Here is a 17,045-nt window from a genome sequence, read left to right on the forward strand (position 1 = left end):
CTCATTTTGATTCGATTCATTCAATGAAAACCCTCTTGTTTGAAGGCCTTTCACGCGAACAAGGCGGCTAGAACGAAGAGGTGTGTGTGTCAATGGAGACCCTCAATTGCCCACTGAACCTGAGCTATTTTTTTAGTTTTTACTTGCCTGAGCCGAAATGTGTTGGCGCCTTTCTCTGTTTCTGCTGTGGTGTTGTAGTTTCTATTTGACAGGTTCCAATTCCGTATAACAGGTTTTTGGATTCTTATGTTGCCCTAAGAGCATTGGCGCAACAACCATCCTGGGCGCTGCGAAACCTATCGGAGCAGTGTCATTACCAGCGGGCTACCATCAAGCCGCCGCTTGTTCACCTCGTACCGCAGTTCTGAAGCTCTTCCCGCCGTCGCAGGCGCCCCACTGAGAAGCTCCCCGTACCCGCGCCTCGACCCGCGATGGAGAAGAAGACGAGCGCGCGGTTCCGCCGCAGTGCCGGGCGCGCGCGCCGCCACTCGCAGGCCGTGGTCCTGCACTGGAGCTGGCTGCACGCGACGGCCTACTCGTCGGCCATCGTGGCGTCCGTGGCCTACATGCACGCGCAGCTCACGCTCTACTTCAAGAGCCTGGACGCGCAGCAGGTGAACGACGAGTTGCTCTACAGCCTGGCCACGGTGGCCGCCGTGGGCAGCGAGCAGCTGGACGGGCTGCACGGCGTGCTGTCCGAGCTGGCCTCGCGGCTGCGCTGGCTGCTGGTCATGCTGTCGCTCGCGGTCTGGATCGGCACACTCGTGCTCTCGCGCCGCTACCGCCTGCACTCGCCGCTACGACGTGTCACCAAGCGGCTCGCTGGCTGCGTCGACAAGCTGCGCGACTGGAAGCACAAGCACACGAGGACCCGACCCACTTGGCTGCACAGCGGCGGTAAGCGCCACCCGCACCACCCGCACCTCCATAGCCGGCCGACGGCCCGCTCCGAGAGCTGGAACGACGCGGACCTGGAGATCGACGAGAACGACCTGTTGATCGTGTCGTCGTTGTCGCCGGAACCTCGTCTCCTCTCCGGCGTCGGCAGGCAGTGTCGTGACGCCGACGCGGCCAGTGACAACGGCAGCCCAGGCCGCGACCGCGGCCTGACAGAAGACAAGGGCGAGGGCAAGATCGTCCGCACTAACAGCAAGGGGGACCTGGGCGGCAAGATCGTGCTTCACCCGCGAGAAGGCGCCCGCGGCGGACGACACCAAAGCAACCAGATCATCTCAGACGACCCGTACGTGAGCCGGTTCCACTTCCAGGTCCAGTACGATCCGATGGAGAAGGAGTACTATCTGCAGGACCTGGGCAGCACAACTGGGACGTTCGTATTCCTCAAACCGGACGCCCCCAAGCGGCTGCACGTGGACGACCGCGTCAAGCTTGGCGACACGGAGTTTGAAGTGTCTGCCATAGACGAGAACATCACGACGGGCATGCCGTTCCTGCGCATCCGCTTCACGGATGGCCCGCTCACGGGTATCTGCCAGACCATCGGCAAGACGTCCGTGACACTGGGGCGCCACTCGAGCAATGCACTGTGCATCACGGAGGACGACTCGATCTCGGGCAGACACAGCGTCATTTCTTACTTCGGCAACGGCTTCTACATCACGGATCTCCACAGCACCAACGGCACGGCCGTCCGCCTCAGCGCCAGCGGCAAGAAGAGCCGCCGGCGGTACCTCCTGCACGGAGACGTGTTCGGCGTAGGCTCCAACCGCTTCATGGTGGAGTACTCGCACCAACTCGCAGCCCAGCGTCGCCTCGCCCAGCTCATGCGGAAGGCTCAGGAAGAGGACGACGCTGCGGGGGCTGCAGCAGATGCATAGGTAGTGTTCAACGAGGGCAAGTCCTATTTAACTAGACTCGTTAAATTATTTAGCGCTGGACAAACGAACAGCAGCAGATTGCATAGACCAAGGTGCTGTCACGCAGGCGAGCAGCACCTCGCACCATACGTGTAGTGCAACGAGCAGTATGATACTGCCAGTATCATGTTACTGCCACTCCACATGGTACAGTGTGCCACCAGTACCTCTTATCCCTCATAGCGGCTTTTCTATCCGGACAAAACCCTCTATGACTCGATATCGAAGAGTTTTTGAGGAGTCCAGTTTGACCAGCATCGCCTCGTGAAGGGAACTCCTCGCAGCCGCACGAGCTCCTGCCCCGTTGCTCGCGCCTGGAGCTGCGATGACGGGCGCCGACAGGTCGGAGACGGAGATGGAGGCTGGCCTCTCGCTTCTGCACATGATGCATCCGCCGGCGTCGTCGCCTGCAGCTGCGGGCGAGCTGCGCGCCGTTTCGGAGACCGGAGACGCGCTGCACGCGTCGCTGATGAAGGTGGTGGCCAAGCAGGCCTCGGACGAGCTGTCGCTGCCCCGCATCGCCGCCGCCAAGAAGGTGCAGCAACGCAGCGGGCACATGATCGCGCTCTCGCACGAGCTCACGCTGGAGGAGCTGCGCCCGCACTTCGACAAGCCCATCGTGGAGGTGGCGCGCGAGTTCGGCATCTGCACCACGTTCCTCAAGAAGATGTGTCGCCGCTGCGGTATCAAGCGCTGGCCGCACCGCCAGATCCGCTCGCTGACCCGCACGATCCAGATGCTGGAGCAAGTGGAGGCGGTGGCCACCAACCCGCAGGAGAAGGAGCGGTACACGCTGCAAATTGAAGAGCTCAGGGAGAAGCAGCGCGCGGTGATGGAGGACCCAGATGCCCACTTGAACTTGAAGAGGAGCAAGAGGTACGCGCCCCCGAAGGGCGCGGTGAAGGGTGGCGCTACGGTGGCGACGGTTGCTGGTCAGGAAAGCGCTGCCTCCGCGCAGCCCGTTACGACTCCACTGACCGACCTCGCTGCCATCCCACCCAACGTCGATAATCTCTCCGCTCTTGCCGTTGCAGTAGAGTCTTTGTCGTCGACTAGCGATTCGTCAAAGGGTTCTTGCATGGCCCCTGGATCGCTGCCGCTCGGCGTGCAGATACCTGCAGCGGAGATATCGGTTCCAGCTTCACTGACGACACCGATGCACGCTAGTGTATCTCACTACGCGTCGTCACCATCAGCGAGGCTCTCACCTAGCAACCGCAAGGTGAAGCTGGCAAAGGCTGGCGTAGATGCCGAGCATCGCCTTCGCAGTACTTCCATCGGCTCGCTGCAAGATTAACCAGCGATTGGGAAGTAGTAGAGGCTTCATCGTGCTGTCGAGGCTACGCCATTGTAATTACCAGGAACTATAAGTGCAAAACTCTGATAACAAAGGGGCTAAAACTGCAGTTTTAATGAAGTACTGCGCTCAAAACCCGCAATAAGCAAATCTTCAGTCTGGCAAGCACGTGAAAATGGAGCCAGCAGCAGCGGACGCGGCGGCGACGCAGGCCGAGCCCTCAGACAGCGGGAAGCCGTGCTTCGAGTGCAATGTGTGTCTCGACACGGTTTCCAGTCCGGTGGTGACGCTGTGCGGCCACCTCTACTGGTGAGTGAGCGGCTGGAAGCTACGTGTCTTGTCGCTTTGCGTCTCTTCCTGTGCTGACGCGTTGCGTGGTGTGTCTATTGCCTCCCAGTTGGCCTTGTCTGTATCAGGTACATTGACAGTGAAGCAGGAATTGGGTATTGCTGTGTAGATGCAACTCAACTAACCTGGTTGAGCTGCTACGTGCAGTGGATGCAAAACCACTCCGAGTGCCCGGTGTGCAAGGCTGGCATCAGCGAGGAGAACGTCATCCCCGTGTACGCTCGAGGAGCGGAGGCCGTAGACCCTCGGTGCGTTGTTGCTAATGCTACTGCTGCTACTGCATGGCCTGATATCCTAGCGCTGTTTTTCTAATGTGTTGTTTGCTGCAGAACGCAGCAACAAATGTCGGAGAGCGGCATCCCGCACCGACCTCGTGGGCAGCGACCTGATGCCGAGCAGCTCCGACGAAGACGCCCCTATAGTGTGCGTGTCGAATTACCTACTGCTGTTCATTCGTAAAGGAACTTGTTGTAACTTGTTTTCTGGCTGCAGTTTGGGCTGTTCAATAGGAATGGAAACGGTAATGCGATGTCGCCGACCATCGGCTTCTTCCCTGCGCTCTTCGGAGTGCCATACGTACGTGCGCTCGAAAGCTTTTTCATGCTTTCTAATGTGTGTAAAGTCCTCTGACCACTGTGTGGGTCCTCTAGCAACCGCCTCCTCCCGTCACGCACCATCCAGACGGCTCGCCACTAACTGCACAGGAAGCTCGTCAGCAGGTGCAGCAGGCCTTCCTGTCTCGCTTTCTACTGATCGTCGGCAGCCTCGTCATCCTCTGCCTCATCACGTTCTAGGCCACTTGCAGCGCAACACCGCTGGCAAACGTTGAACGTTCAATGACATTGCGTATTAACTAACTTCTTCATACCGCGCGAGAACCCAAACAGCGTGGACTTCTCCCAGCAGTGACCACTCATGTCGCCTCCTGTGCGCGTGCGTATCCGCCGTTGGGCGCTTCTTCGTGCTCCTTTTCCAGCACAGCACACACGTACTCTAAGTTGCCAGCAATGGCGCGCAGGTCGTTCTCCGTGGCAGCAGCCCACTCCGCAAAGCGATCCAGCCCCTGCCACACCACCAACACAGCAGCCAATTCATCCGTCGGATACTCATCATCACTCCGCCATCACGACACAAGCACGTACGTCCAGGCTGGATCGGAAGCGCTTCTGCTCCGCCTTCCACTTGGCCGCGCGCTGATACAGCGAGTTGACGTTCTTGGAGTAGGTGAGCGCCTCCTGCTCCACGTCGCGCTGCTCCAAGATGGTCTCGTCCAGGCGCTTCACCAGCAGCCGACTCTGCGCCGCCTTGAGCGCGTCCAGAGACTCCGCTAACTGCGCCTTGGCGTGCACCGAGTCGTCGCGATGCTGCGCGAGTCGAGCCTCCGCCGCCTGCACCTCCTTCGTGCGCGCGCTCATCGTTGAGGAGTGCGGCAAAGCTGCACCAGCATCAGCATAATTGCAAATCCCGGCCAGGAATCGTCCGAATATTCGCCATCTAGCCACTTGTCAAGTGAGCCCGTCGTCCGCACACTTGCCTCCGCCACGTACAATGGCACGCAAGAACGCCAAGAAGGTCAAGGCCCCCGCCTCCACCACGAAGGAGGTGGCCACGACCCCCAAGACCGACGGCAAGAAGGAGGAGGAGCCCGCGGCCCCCGAGTCGGGCACCTACGGATGGGTGCTCAAGCTCTTCGCGGTGGCGGCCGCCATGGCCGTGACCTACTACCTGCGCCAGCTCGACGTGGAGATCGTCCGCGCGGCGCACTACATCGCCCGCACTGACGTGAAGGAGCACCTGCGCTTCAACGTCACGTGCGCGCCCATGAAGGTGCGTGGTGGGCTTGCTGTCTGTGGGCGACCGAGGAGCTCACTTTACTCTCGTGTTGATGTTGTCTAGCAATGGGAGACGTTCGTGCCGGGGTGCCACCAGGAGAACGAGACGCTGTGCGGCCGCGCTGTGGTCGACAACTTCGTGACGCCCAAGCAGGTGACGCAGCTGCGGGACATCGCCGAGATCGGCATGAAGGGCCGCTCGAAGCTCGGCGGACCCACGATCATGGACATCAACACGGGCTTCGTGCGCGACAGCGACGGGCTGGTCAACATCTACCAGCCCGAGAACAAGGTGCCCGACGAGAACAAGCCTGGGGTCAAGCGCTTTACCAAGAAGCAGTTCGACTTGTACCGCGGGTGAGTGCTCCGGCTGCTGGGGAAGGTTGTGTGGTGTTGTCGTGTTCTCTAACCAATTCTCTTGGCTCAGTGTCGTTGAGAAGATCCGCATGGCGGTGATGAAGGAGTTCGACCTCGAGGTGCTGTACTTCTCCGCGCCGACGTTCATCACGCGTCTGGTCGGCAACGAGTCGTGGACTCCGGTCGAGCTCCACGATGAGTACTGGTAAGCATTTCTTTGCTTGTTGCATTGTTTCTTGAGAATTGATGTCGTTGTTGTTGATGCGTAGGCACCCGCACGTGGACAAGGAAAACACCAAGCACTACGACTACTCGGGCCTGCTCTACCTGGCGGACTACGGTGAGGATTTCACGGGCGGCCTGTTCTCGTTCATTGACGAGAACACGGAAACCGTCATTGAGCCGGCCCGCGGGCGCTTGATGATGTTCACGGCTGGCAAGGAGAACCTGCACGCCGTGCGCAAGGTGGAGACTGGCACGCGCTACGTGCTGAGCCTGTGGTTCTCCTGCGACGAGCGCAAGCAGTTCCACAACTTCCTCGATGAAAAGATGCACAAGCACTTTAGACGCAATTAGAGAGCGAGATTGACATGAAATCGGCGATGAATTGACATACTCTCTCTGGTCCGGTATAACTAGCTACGTACGTACCCCTATCATTTCTTCGGATGCTTGCCATCAGCGGAGAACGGCACTAGCGACATCGCGAGGGAAATGAAGGCGCCGCGAAGGTGGCGGTCGCGCTTCTCAGCCTCTGTTTTTGCCATCTGTAGTGCGTGCTCGCGGAACTTTTGCATGAGCCGCCGCCGCCGCTCGTTGGACGGGATGCAGTGGCAGACCGTGTAGACCGAGTTCGTGCGCTCAAACACCAACGCACTGAGTGGGTCTGTCGCTGGCGGCGGTTGCCACCGGACCTGCCGCGTGCCTGAATGATAGAAGTAGTGCTTCCCGGTGGTGTCGTCGTTGTATTCCGTCCAGGGAACAGGCAGCGGCTGCACCATCGAGGCGCTTCGGAAGCCGAAGCAGAGCTCGCAGACCACGTCGGTCGCTGCGTCCGGCGGGTTGTAGAAGCACGACAGCGCTCGGAAGACCTCCGGGTGCGTGTCCTTGTCGGTAACAGTTCGGCGCCTCCCTCCGGCCGCACTCGACAGCGAGCCCTTCCTACTGGTGCGACGGCTGTCCTCATCCTCGTCCTCGCCTTGCGAAGCGTCGTGCTGCGCGAATAGCAGCGCCGCAACGCTGGAGGAGGCGGAGTTGCTCGAGACCGCGCCGTCGCAGATCCCCTGGTTCTGCTTCCGCGTCTCGGCGGCGAACTTCTTGCGGAAAATCTCCTGTCGCCGGTCGTAGCGGTCGAAGTCGAGCTGCAGCTGGTGGCCGATGCGCTGCGCCTCGTCGAACATCTCCCCGGAGCTGCGCAGCGCCATGGCGGCTCGGTGAGCGTTCGGTGTATATTGATAGCGCTGTCCCTATCCGCCACGTTGAAGTGGCCCGGCCAATGAGCCTATAGTATGTGGTCTGGAAGGTTCTAGTACAGTCTAGAACAGACCTGTTCTGAGCACCTCTTCTTTCGCATCCCCTGTTATATCTGCGTATTAGAATATCGCATAAGAACAATAAAATTCAGGTTTTACGATTCCATAAATAATTCCCTGTCTAATAAGATCGACGTACCCGTGACCATTACAGGGAGGAGCACTGTAGAACCTAGACTAGTCCAGTCTAGCACCCAACATGATCCACATCAACGAGCCAAGCGACATCCTCGTCATAATTCAATCTGCTCTGAAGAACGCAAGTGAAGTAAGCGAAGTGACACACTACAGACTCAAGACACACACGGAAGACCATGAATCCCGCCGAGTTCACGGACAAGACCAACGAGTACCTGCGCAGCGCGCAGGACATGGCGGAGGAGCTGGGCCACTCGCAGCTCACACCGCTGCACGTGGCGCACGCACTCTTTGATGACCGCAACGGCACGGCGAGGCGCGTGGCCGACCTGGTGCGCGGCGACGTGGCCGGTTTCCAGCAGGACGCCATGCTGCAGATCAAGAAGCTGCCGAGCCAAACGCCGGCGCCCGATACCATCGGCGCCGACTCGGCGCTCGTCAAGATGCTCAAGTACGCGCACAAGCTGCGCAAGGACATGAAGGACTCGCACCTGGCCGCCGACCACCTGTTGCTGGCGCTGTACCACAACGCACAGGTCGCGGGCCTGCTCAAGAGCAACGGCATGGACGAGAACCAGGTCAAGGACGCCGTGAGCATGGTGCGCGGCGGCCGCCCCGTCACCAGCGCGTCGGCCGAGGACAACTACGACGCGCTCAACAAGTACGGCCAGAACCTCATCGAGCTGGCCGAGGCCGGCAAGATTGACCCCGTGATCGGCCGCGACGAGGAGATCCGCCGCGTCATCCGCATCCTGTCGCGCCGAACCAAGAACAACCCCGTGCTGATCGGCGAGCCCGGTGTGGGCAAGACCGCCATCGTGGAAGGTCTGGCGCGCCGTATCGTGGTGGGAGACGTGCCAGAGTCGCTCAACTGCAAGCTCATCAGTCTGGACATGGGCGCCCTGATCGCTGGTGCCAAATATCGAGGCGAGTTCGAGGAGCGACTGAAGGCCGTGCTGAAGGAGGTGAAGGACAGCGACGGCAAGATCATTCTGTTCATCGATGAGATGCACCTGATTCTTGGCGCGGGACAGACTTCGGGTGCCATGGACGCCGCCAATTTGCTCAAGCCCATGCTTGCCCGAGGTGAGCTGCGGTGCATCGGTGCCACCACTCTGGACGAGTACCGCCAGCATGTCGAGAAGGATAAGGCGTTTGAGCGTCGTTTCCAGCAAGTGTTGGTGAGGGAGCCGTCAGTCCCGGACACGGTGAGCATCCTGCGAGGACTGAAGGAGCGGTACGAGTCGCACCATGGCGTGCAGATCCAGGATGCGGCTCTAGTAGCCGCTGCCAAGCTTGCCGACCGCTACATCAAGGAACGATTCATGCCCGACAAAGCTATCGATATCATCGATGAAGCGTGCGCAAATGTGCGTGTTCAGCTGGATAGTCAGCCTGAAGTCATCGACGAATTGGAGCGCCGACACCTACAGCTTCAAGTCGAGGCCACTGCACTTTCGAAGGAGAAGGACGCAATGAGCAAGCAACGTCTGAAAAAGGTGCAAGAAGAACTGAACAAGATCCAAGACGAGTTGGGACCGCTGAAGCTTCGTCACGAAGCGGAGAAGGCTCGCGTGAATGAAATCCGACAGCTCCGCGAGAAGCTGCAGCACCTGCAGCTGAAGGCTGAGCAGGCCGAGCGCAACCAAGACCTGCAGACTGCGTCAGATCTGCAGTACTATGCTATCCCTGACGTCAAACGCCGTATAACCGAAGCTGAGGAGGCCAAGAAGCGTGAAGACGCGGACGAAACCCAGCACAAGATGGTCGAGGAGGTCGTGCGCGAAGACCAGATCTGCGAAGTGGTGGCTCGCTGGACGGGTATCCCGGTGTCACGTCTGACTTCGAGTATGGGCGACCGTCTCATGCACTTGGAGGAGCGTATTCACCAGCGCGTGGTTGGTCAAGAGGAAGCAGTGAAGGCCGTGTGCGACGCTGTGCTACGTTCGCGAGCAGGACTCGCTCGGTCGGGACAGCCAACGGGCAGCTTCCTGTTCCTAGGCCCGACTGGTGTCGGTAAGACGGAGTTGGCCAAGGCACTCGCTTACGAGCTCTTTGACGATGACAAGCACATGGTGCGTATTGATATGAGCGAGTACATGGAGGAGCACACCGTCTCCCGCCTCATCGGTGCCCCGCCCGGATACGTTGGTTTTGAAGAATCTGGCATGCTTACGGAGGCTGTGCGCCGCAACCCGTACAACGTGATTCTGATGGACGAGATCGAGAAGGCCCACCCGAAGGTGCTCAACATTTTGCTGCAAGTACTGGATGATGGCCGACTGACGGACTCGCATGGACGCACTGTGGACTTTGCCAACACGGTAGTGATCATGACCTCGAACATCGGCGCAGAGCACTTGCTGTTCGAGAACGACCCGATGTCGCGCGCTAGCAAGAAGATCAAGACGGAGATCGACTTCGTGCAGTCCGAGAACGACACGAAGAAGGAGTTCGCGAAGCAGCGTGAGCTGGTGCTTCAGCAGCTGCGCCACACTGTCCGCCCGGAACTGCTGAACCGTCTGGACGACATTGTCGTGTTCGAGCCGCTGGGACGCAAGGAGCTTCGCCAGATCGTGATGCTGCAGTTTGAGTCGGTGATCAACCGTCTGAAGGAGTCACAGATCTCGGTGAACGTGACGACGCCCGCACTGGACGTGATCCTGGATGAGTCGTACGAGCCGCAGTATGGCGCGCGTCCCATCAAGCGTTACATCGAGAAGCACATCGTCACAGACCTGAGCAAGCTCATTATCTCCGGGCAGCTACACGCCAAGACTCACGTGGAGGTCACAGAGACCGGCGGCAAGCTGTCATTCAACGTCACACCACTTGATGTCGACATCGAGATGGCCCCGTAATTGCATTAGATATTTTGTTCAAGTTGTAGTAAGCTGCTAACTTGGATTTTCATTTACTAGGATACATTTATTACACAAAAATTATCTTTATTTTGGAACTGCTGACACGAAAAAACCGAGGAAAGTGTTTGTAGAATCTTATAAGAAAACAATTATCCTAAAATTGACCCCCCCACCGTGTAACACGCCTTGCTGTCGCGCAACTACATGCAAATATATAAAGATTTGTTTGTACGAGCAGAAGCCTACGCTGTGTGGTGCGTGTGCACCTTCGGTTTCGCAATATCGATCGATCTTGCAAACATAATGGTCGGTCAAGAAGTGTCTCTAAGGACATGTCGCTTTGCAGACAACATCGATAATTTGGTATGGACTCCACTATTAGCTCTCGATATCAACAATGATTTTGCCCAGGAAGAATAATGCGGGATGTCGCTTATAACAAATTTTCTTTTATCACTACAAACGACGTTCGGTCCTGGGCAAAATCATTGTCTTACAAATGTCAAGTCATTTTTTTCCTACGTCCGAATCGCTAGAAGTTATGCCAAATTCCAAATTTGTCCTATTTGCTAGGACAAAGTTGACTGGGTTTTCCTTGAGTTTCAACGAAGGATTTTAACCTCTTTCGTAGTATAAATTTAGTTTTGTGCAGGTCAAAGAGGAATTTAAGAAAATATTTACGAAGTAGTTCGAAAGCATTAATCGCCAGAACCGTTTACTATTGGTTGATTACATTTGAAATCATATTTTTAAAATAATTATTGTTTCTTTCAAACTTCTCATTGCCAATATACTTTTTCTGTATATGGTCGGTAACATAGTGTTAAATGGTATCAAATAAGTTTAAATTTATCCCTTTTTTTACGCGTGTTTTACACCTACAAACTCTGGCTTCCTGTTTAAGATTTTTATTGGTCTACATAAAACGCAATTTCATCAAACCCAGTCGTTACCGACGTGAGGACGACGAATACTAGTCATAAATAAAGAATATAACCGGGTCAACCTAATGCTTATTGTGGATATATTTTTGAAATAAAGTCGCATATGGCAGTTTAGTGGGCTATGTGCACTGTAGTGTCGTGACGAAGCGTTTTCGACGCAGGTTTGGGGCACAGTTGGGTACGGTCGCGAACCCGATTCAGGTGGAGTACGTTGTGGATGGTTGCGCTCCCTATCACACGCCGAAGGCGTTGGAGGCAAGGCTCACGCCAGGATGAAGACCTTATATTGGGGGGGGTCGAACAACGGATCTACGCTCTTAGAATTGTTCTAAAGTGACGGACCGGTAGACAACAACAGCCCGCTCGCGCAATTGTTTCTCGATGAAACCATAGAGTACGAGGCCGAGGTTTGGGTGACGGCGTTCACCACGTACGTCGAGGGATGCCCGGCGGCTCAACGTTCATCAATCTCTCCAGGTGACCAGCCATCATATCTGCGCCCGCGTCACCGGTGGAAGGTAACCCAGCGAGCCCGACGGATTCTTCGTCGACACAGGCGTAGGTGAAGGTGATGCAAGAGACAAAGGCGGAGCTGATACGCTTGCGTGCTCTCTAAGAGACACGGAACAGTGAGCACCACGAACAAGATGCTGGCGACACCGGCGGCAGGAACGCGGCGAATCTAAGACCGAAGATTCAGACGACGAAGACGGTCGTCGTCACGCTCGTGGCAAGCGGAACCGAAGTCGAAGCCGCAGCAGAGCGTGACACGGCTACTATCAAGGTATCACGCTTCAACTACTTCCCACGCCCTCAGCAGCAGCACGCTGTTTCGATCCCATAGGCCGGACAAGCTCTTCAGCCGGCCCAAGCTCAGCACGCGCTTCAGCTCGCGTTGCAACTTCAACATGTCCAGCTACAGCAGCAGCCGGCTTTCGACTTGCAGCCCAGTTATCATGCGCCGTTGCCGCGCGTGACCGGCAAGTACCTGACCCAAGCTCTGGTGAACTTCAAGCCGACCTCCACAACACCAACACTCAACTCTGGCGACCTGACCAACTGAACTAGCTTTACCCTAGTTACGACGACATCATTCTTTGTCGCTGTCGCTGCGACAACTACTCTAATTTATTATACAGGACCACTCTTTTATTTCACACTCCATTTAATATACTATATTAGCGAGTTGCAACCCCTTCGAAGCTGAGTGGCAAAAATTTGCAGGTTGGTAAAACGGTTTTGGAAAACTAAAAACATAGTTGTAAAAAATGTTTTGAAAAACTAAAACATTAGTTGTTAAATGTGTTCGAAAAACAAAAAAGAAAATTTTGTTTTTTCAAAACAGTTTTTCAAAACATTTTTACGTCGTTTTTTTTTTTTCACGTCAAAACAAATCTGCTGTTTGCTCAACGCGCAACTGTCGCCAACTTGCAACCGCGTCCCGCAAGAGGCAACACGGCAATCGTAAACGTAAGCAGCGCCAAGCTTCAACAAGCTCCGCCAGTCGAGCTCTTCGCGCTCCATTTCTGGATTCCCCTGTTGCCGGCCACACGTCTCCCTCTCTCTATCCGCCCTCCCGCCCCGCAGCCATGGTGCAGTCCCGCAAGATCGTGTGCCAGAAGCTGTCCACCAACTTCCGCGAGTGCACGGCCGTCGTGCCGTTCCAGGTGCCGGCGCTCAAGCAGGGCGAGGTGCTGGTGCAGACCAAATACTGCGGCATCAACGCCTCCGACATCAACTACACCAACGGCGCCTACCTGCCCGGCGTGCAGCCGCCGTTCGACTGCGGCTTCGAGGCCCGTACGGACCACGACGACCCTGCACAGAAGATATCTAAACCTTTGTCTCATTCTCTGTCTGTATCTGTGTGTGTGTCCTGCAGTGGGCGTCGTTCTAGAGGTCGGTCCGGGTGTGACCAAGCTCAAGAAGGGCGACGCCGTAGCCTCCACCTGTGCGTGCAATTACCTTTGCGGGTCTACTTTCATTAATCACATTGAATCTGACGCTGTTTCCTGCCTCTTCGACGCCAGCGTACGGCGCGTTCGCCGAGCACCTGGTGGCCAAGGAGCGGTTCCTGATGAAGGTGCCCGCCGCCGTGCCGGAGGTGCTGCCGATCATCGTGTGCGGCCTGACGGCGTCCATGGCGCTCGAATACGTGGGGCAGATGACCCACGGCGAGACCGTGCTCATCACGGCGGCCGCCGGCGCCACGGGCCAGTTCGCCGTGCAGCTGGCCAAGCTGGCCGGCAACCACGTGATCGGCACGTGCAGCTCGCCCGACAAGGTGGAGTACCTACGCTCCATCGGCTGCGACCGCCCCATCAACTACCGCGAGGAAAAAGTGTACGACGTGCTCAAGAAGGAGTACCCGCGCGGCGTGGACCTCGTGTTCGAGAGTGTGGGCGGCGAGATGTTCGAGGCCTGCGTCAACAACATCGCGCGCAAGGGCCGCATCATCGTCATCGGCGCCATTGCCGGATACCAGGACTCGAGCACGTGGAAGCACAAGGCCAGCAAGGCCACGACGCCGCTGCCGTCCAAACTTCTGGCCAAGTCGGCGTCCGTGCGCGGCTTCTTCTACAACGACTACTTCCGCGAGACGCAGGCGCACGCCAAGAAGCTCACGATGCTCGTGCAGCGCGGCGTGCTGAACGCGGGCGTGGACCCGGCCAACTTCTACGGGCTCGAGGACATCCCGAACGCCATCGACTACATGTATGAGCGCAAGAACATCGGCAAGATCGTCGTGGACCTCACCAAGGGCGCCCCCAAGCTCTGAGGACTCCGCTGTAGCGCTGGTCGACGCAGTGTAGCCATATCTTCACGTAAGACTCGTCCATACGTTAATCCAGTGAGTTTCCGTTACACTCATACGTCATCACGGCTGCGCTTGGTTGACGTGGGGCTGTGATCACTTCGCAATTGGCCCCTTGCGCCCGTCCAGCACTTCGGCCACTCTGCATTTGGCGGCCATGGCGACGAAGCTCCGGATCCCCATCATCACGTTCAAGGATGGACTGGCGGACGCGGTGAAGCAGCGGCTGCTAGCGACGGACTCGCCCGCGCGGGCGTTGTTCCAGGCTGGCAGGCTGGAATTCGTGACGCTGCCGCTGCCAACGTTCCCCCCGTCTCACGGCGTGCTAGCCGCCGCTCCTGGCGCCAAAGTCCACGTGGAGGAAGCCGAGTTAGTGGAGACCAAGTGGGAGCTCTCGAAGGACCAGCAGGAGGTGCTGGAGCAGGCAACGGTCGTGCTCGGAGATGCGCACAACTGCGCACCGCTGCTGCTGGCCCCGGAGACCGGACTGCCCAAGAGCATGCAGCACCTGCTCAAGAACGTGCAGTGGGTGCAGGGCACGTATGCCGGTGTGGAGCGCTACCTCGCGCTGAGAGACGCGGACGCTCCACCACCGCCATTCAAGCTCACGAGAGCGGGAGGTATTGACGGCCTAGCGCAGTACGTCTTCGGGTGGGTCATCACCTTCGAGCGCAAGTTCCACGAAGCCCACGCCATGCAGCAGCAGAAGTTGTTCGAGCCCAGGTCGCTGCACTACCGCCCGTTCCAGTCGGTGACCGTCGGCATCTTGGGTCTCGGAGCCATCGGCCAAGCCATCGGGCGACTGGCCAAGCTGGCGGGCTTCAACGTGCTGGGCTTCAAGCGGAAGCTGCGCGGCGACGAGGACGAGAAGTTCAAGAGTTGCGCGCACCGCGTGTCGACAGACCTCGACGAGGTGCTGCAGGCGTCTGACTACATCGTTAGCATCTTGCCCAGCACGCCCGCGACCAAGTACTTGCTGAACGAGACGAACCTCCCGCTCTGCTCGAAGAAGAAGCCCGTGTTCCTCAACGTCGGTCGCGGCGACGTCATCGCAGAGCAGACCATCGTGATGGCGCTGAACAACCAGTGGTTCTCGAAGGCAGTGGTCGACGTATTCGAGAAGGAGCCCCTTCCCGACGACAGCCAGCTCTGGGACCACCCGAAGGTCTTCATGACGCCGCACGTCGCCGCCTACTGCTTCAACGAGGACGTCGCCGACGTGTTCGTGTCCAACCTGAACGCCTACCTCGCCAACAAGCCGCTGCAGTACCTTGTAGACTGGGTCAACGGCTACTAAAAGAGCTACATGCGCATGAGGTTAATGTGTAGCCATGTAGTTAATTGGTTCTCTTTAATCTTATATTGAGATACACTTCCCAGTTCGTGTAGCCATATTATGTTTAAGAATCATTATATTTAACATCCCGCTGATAAAGTATGGCGACTATCTTATATCCCTTTTTGCAGCTGGAAATGATGGGCGAGGCGCTGGACTTCGCGACGATGGAGCGCTACCGCTTCAAGGACGACGGGCTGGTGACGCGCACGTCCACGGACCAGGAGGACTGTGAGTCCAGCTGCAGCCTCTTCTTCTTCCCGCTGCCGGAGCTGCCGCTGGACCAGCAGCTCCAGCTGCAGCAGCTCAGCTTCGTCAACACGGACCTGGAGGTACGTGATGTGTGGCTATAAGGTTTGAGAGAATTGTTTTAACGTGTGGATTTTCATACTTGATACAGCCGCTGCTGATGCGCCAGAAGCACGTCGAGTACTTGAAGCGTGGCCTGACGCGCTTGTCGGCGGGTTTCGTGGCGCTGGATGCGAGGTTCGCCGTGATTTTTACATAATGCTGTGCTGAAATGGGAGTTTAAACATGGTTTCAATGGTTTTACGTTGTTATAGCCGGCCGTGGATTATCTACTGGATCCTCCACTCCTTGGAGCTGCTGGACGCGCTCCCGGAAGAGGAGATCGAGCGTGCCACTGGTAGGAGAGAGATCCCGGAGTTTCGAGCTCTGTTTGCCTGGAAGCATTGACCATTTTACTTTTTTTCGTTTTTAGCAACACTGAAGACGTGCTGGAACGACGATCACGACGGAGGTTTTGGAGGAGGCCCCAAGCAGTTGGGCCACGCGGCCACCACCTACGCGTCGTGCCTGACGCTCGCTCTGCTGGGAACGCCAGAGGCGCTAGAGACGGTGGACCGCCAAGCGCTCTACCGGTTTTTCCTGTCGAGAAAGGACGCGGTTACGGGCGGCTTCACGGCTCACGAGGGAGGGTGCGTGGTGCTATAGTTTGTTGGGATTGGGAGCGTGCTTTTGTGTCTGATCGGAGTATTTGTGCGTCTGTTTGATGCAATTGACAGTGAGGTGGATGCCCGCATGACTTACTGCATCATCTGCATCGCCAGCCTGTTCGGTATCTTGACGGACGAGCTAAAGGCGGGTGTGGTGGACTACGTACTGTCTTGCCAGACGTACGAAGGAGGCTTTGGAGGCGAACCCGGGAACGAGGCTCACGGCGGATTGGCCTTCTGCTCGCTGGCAACGCTTTACATTCTGGAAGCCCTTGACCAGATTCGGGACTTGCCGGGCCTACTGCACTGGCTTGCAAATCGTCAGATGCCGTTTGAGGGCGGCTATCAGGGACGCACCAACAAGCTCGTGGACGGATGCTACAGCTTCTGGCAAGGCGCAGTGCCAGCGTTGTTGGCAGACGTGGTGCGGGAGAAATACGGCGACGATGTGCCGTACCAATGCCACCGGGAGCAGCTACAGAAGTACATCCTGCTTTGCGGGCAGGAGATTTCAGGCGGGTTGCGTGACAAGCCAGGAAAACCCCGCGACCATTACCACTCGTGCTATTGCCTCAGTGGACTCTCGGTTGCTCAGCATGGAGACGGCAGGGGCGAACCAGTCGTGTTTGGCGATGCATCCAACCTGGTGGCGCGAACGCACCCAGCGTATAACATCGGCTACGATAAGGCGATGAAGGCGATCGAGTACTTCAAGGCTAAGGGGCCCTTCCAGCCTGAGTAAACCAGCT

The 17,045-nt window shown here is 57.4% G+C and overlaps 10 protein-coding genes across 10 annotated transcripts; 8 read left to right on the top strand and 2 right to left on the bottom strand.

The window, feature by feature from the left end:
• Positions 1-431: 431 nt before the first annotated feature.
• On the top strand, positions 432-1,838 carry IUM83_17739 (SMAD/FHA domain; the record flags this gene model as incomplete). Its single annotated transcript, XM_067942706.1, has 1 exon — positions 432-1,838. The coding sequence occupies one exon, from the start codon at positions 432-434 to the stop codon at positions 1,836-1,838; it is 1,407 nt and encodes a 468-aa protein (XP_067780866.1).
• A 364-nt stretch (positions 1,839-2,202) lies between these two features.
• Positions 2,203-3,174, top strand: IUM83_17740 (putative E3 ubiquitin ligase; the record flags this gene model as incomplete). The annotated part of the gene is made up of 1 exon (XM_067942707.1): positions 2,203-3,174. The coding sequence occupies one exon, from the start codon at positions 2,203-2,205 to the stop codon at positions 3,172-3,174; it is 972 nt and encodes a 323-aa protein (XP_067780906.1).
• Positions 3,175-3,349: 175 nt separating this feature from the next.
• IUM83_17741 (Ring finger protein 5) lies at positions 3,350-4,316 on the top strand (the record flags this gene model as incomplete). Its single annotated transcript, XM_067942708.1, has 6 exons — positions 3,350-3,483; positions 3,572-3,590; positions 3,670-3,770; positions 3,852-3,945; positions 4,015-4,098; positions 4,173-4,316. The coding sequence occupies 6 exons, from the start codon at positions 3,350-3,352 to the stop codon at positions 4,314-4,316; spliced, it is 576 nt and encodes a 191-aa protein (XP_067780923.1).
• A 119-nt stretch (positions 4,317-4,435) lies between these two features.
• Positions 4,436-4,937, bottom strand: IUM83_17742 (GCN5-like 1; the record flags this gene model as incomplete). The annotated part of the gene is made up of 2 exons (XM_067942709.1): positions 4,436-4,585; positions 4,665-4,937. 2 exons carry the CDS (start codon positions 4,935-4,937, stop codon positions 4,436-4,438), a joined length of 423 nt encoding a protein of 140 aa, XP_067780907.1.
• Positions 4,938-5,070: 133 nt separating this feature from the next.
• On the top strand, positions 5,071-6,287 carry IUM83_17743 (atp-dependent chaperone; the record flags this gene model as incomplete). Its single annotated transcript, XM_067942710.1, has 4 exons — positions 5,071-5,349; positions 5,419-5,711; positions 5,782-5,916; positions 5,981-6,287. The coding sequence occupies 4 exons, from the start codon at positions 5,071-5,073 to the stop codon at positions 6,285-6,287; spliced, it is 1,014 nt and encodes a 337-aa protein (XP_067780924.1).
• An 80-nt stretch (positions 6,288-6,367) lies between these two features.
• Positions 6,368-7,135, bottom strand: IUM83_17744 (uncharacterized protein; the record flags this gene model as incomplete). Its single annotated transcript, XM_067942711.1, has 1 exon — positions 6,368-7,135. One exon carries the CDS (start codon positions 7,133-7,135, stop codon positions 6,368-6,370), a length of 768 nt encoding a protein of 255 aa, XP_067780921.1.
• Positions 7,136-7,557: 422 nt separating this feature from the next.
• IUM83_17745 (ATP-dependent chaperone ClpB) lies at positions 7,558-10,242 on the top strand (the record flags this gene model as incomplete). Its single annotated transcript, XM_067942712.1, has 1 exon — positions 7,558-10,242. The coding sequence occupies one exon, from the start codon at positions 7,558-7,560 to the stop codon at positions 10,240-10,242; it is 2,685 nt and encodes an 894-aa protein (XP_067780903.1).
• A 2,536-nt stretch (positions 10,243-12,778) lies between these two features.
• On the top strand, positions 12,779-13,968 carry IUM83_17746 (alcohol dehydrogenase; the record flags this gene model as incomplete). Its single annotated transcript, XM_067942713.1, has 3 exons — positions 12,779-12,989; positions 13,072-13,140; positions 13,220-13,968. 3 exons carry the CDS (start codon positions 12,779-12,781, stop codon positions 13,966-13,968), a joined length of 1,029 nt encoding a protein of 342 aa, XP_067780905.1.
• A 193-nt stretch (positions 13,969-14,161) lies between these two features.
• IUM83_17747 (Glyoxylate/hydroxypyruvate reductase A) lies at positions 14,162-15,301 on the top strand (the record flags this gene model as incomplete). The annotated part of the gene is made up of 1 exon (XM_067942714.1): positions 14,162-15,301. One exon carries the CDS (start codon positions 14,162-14,164, stop codon positions 15,299-15,301), a length of 1,140 nt encoding a protein of 379 aa, XP_067780904.1.
• A 176-nt stretch (positions 15,302-15,477) lies between these two features.
• On the top strand, positions 15,478-17,038 carry IUM83_17748 (putative prenyltransferase-like protein; the record flags this gene model as incomplete). Its single annotated transcript, XM_067942715.1, has 5 exons — positions 15,478-15,672; positions 15,741-15,826; positions 15,904-15,986; positions 16,062-16,278; positions 16,366-17,038. 5 exons carry the CDS (start codon positions 15,478-15,480, stop codon positions 17,036-17,038), a joined length of 1,254 nt encoding a protein of 417 aa, XP_067780908.1.
• Positions 17,039-17,045: the final 7 nt, after the last annotated feature.

The sequence above is a fragment of the Phytophthora cinnamomi genome (assembly GCF_018691715.1).
Source record: "Phytophthora cinnamomi strain GKB4 chromosome Unknown Contig123, whole genome shotgun sequence".
Taxonomy (NCBI): Eukaryota; Oomycota; class Peronosporomycetes; order Peronosporales; family Peronosporaceae; genus Phytophthora; species Phytophthora cinnamomi.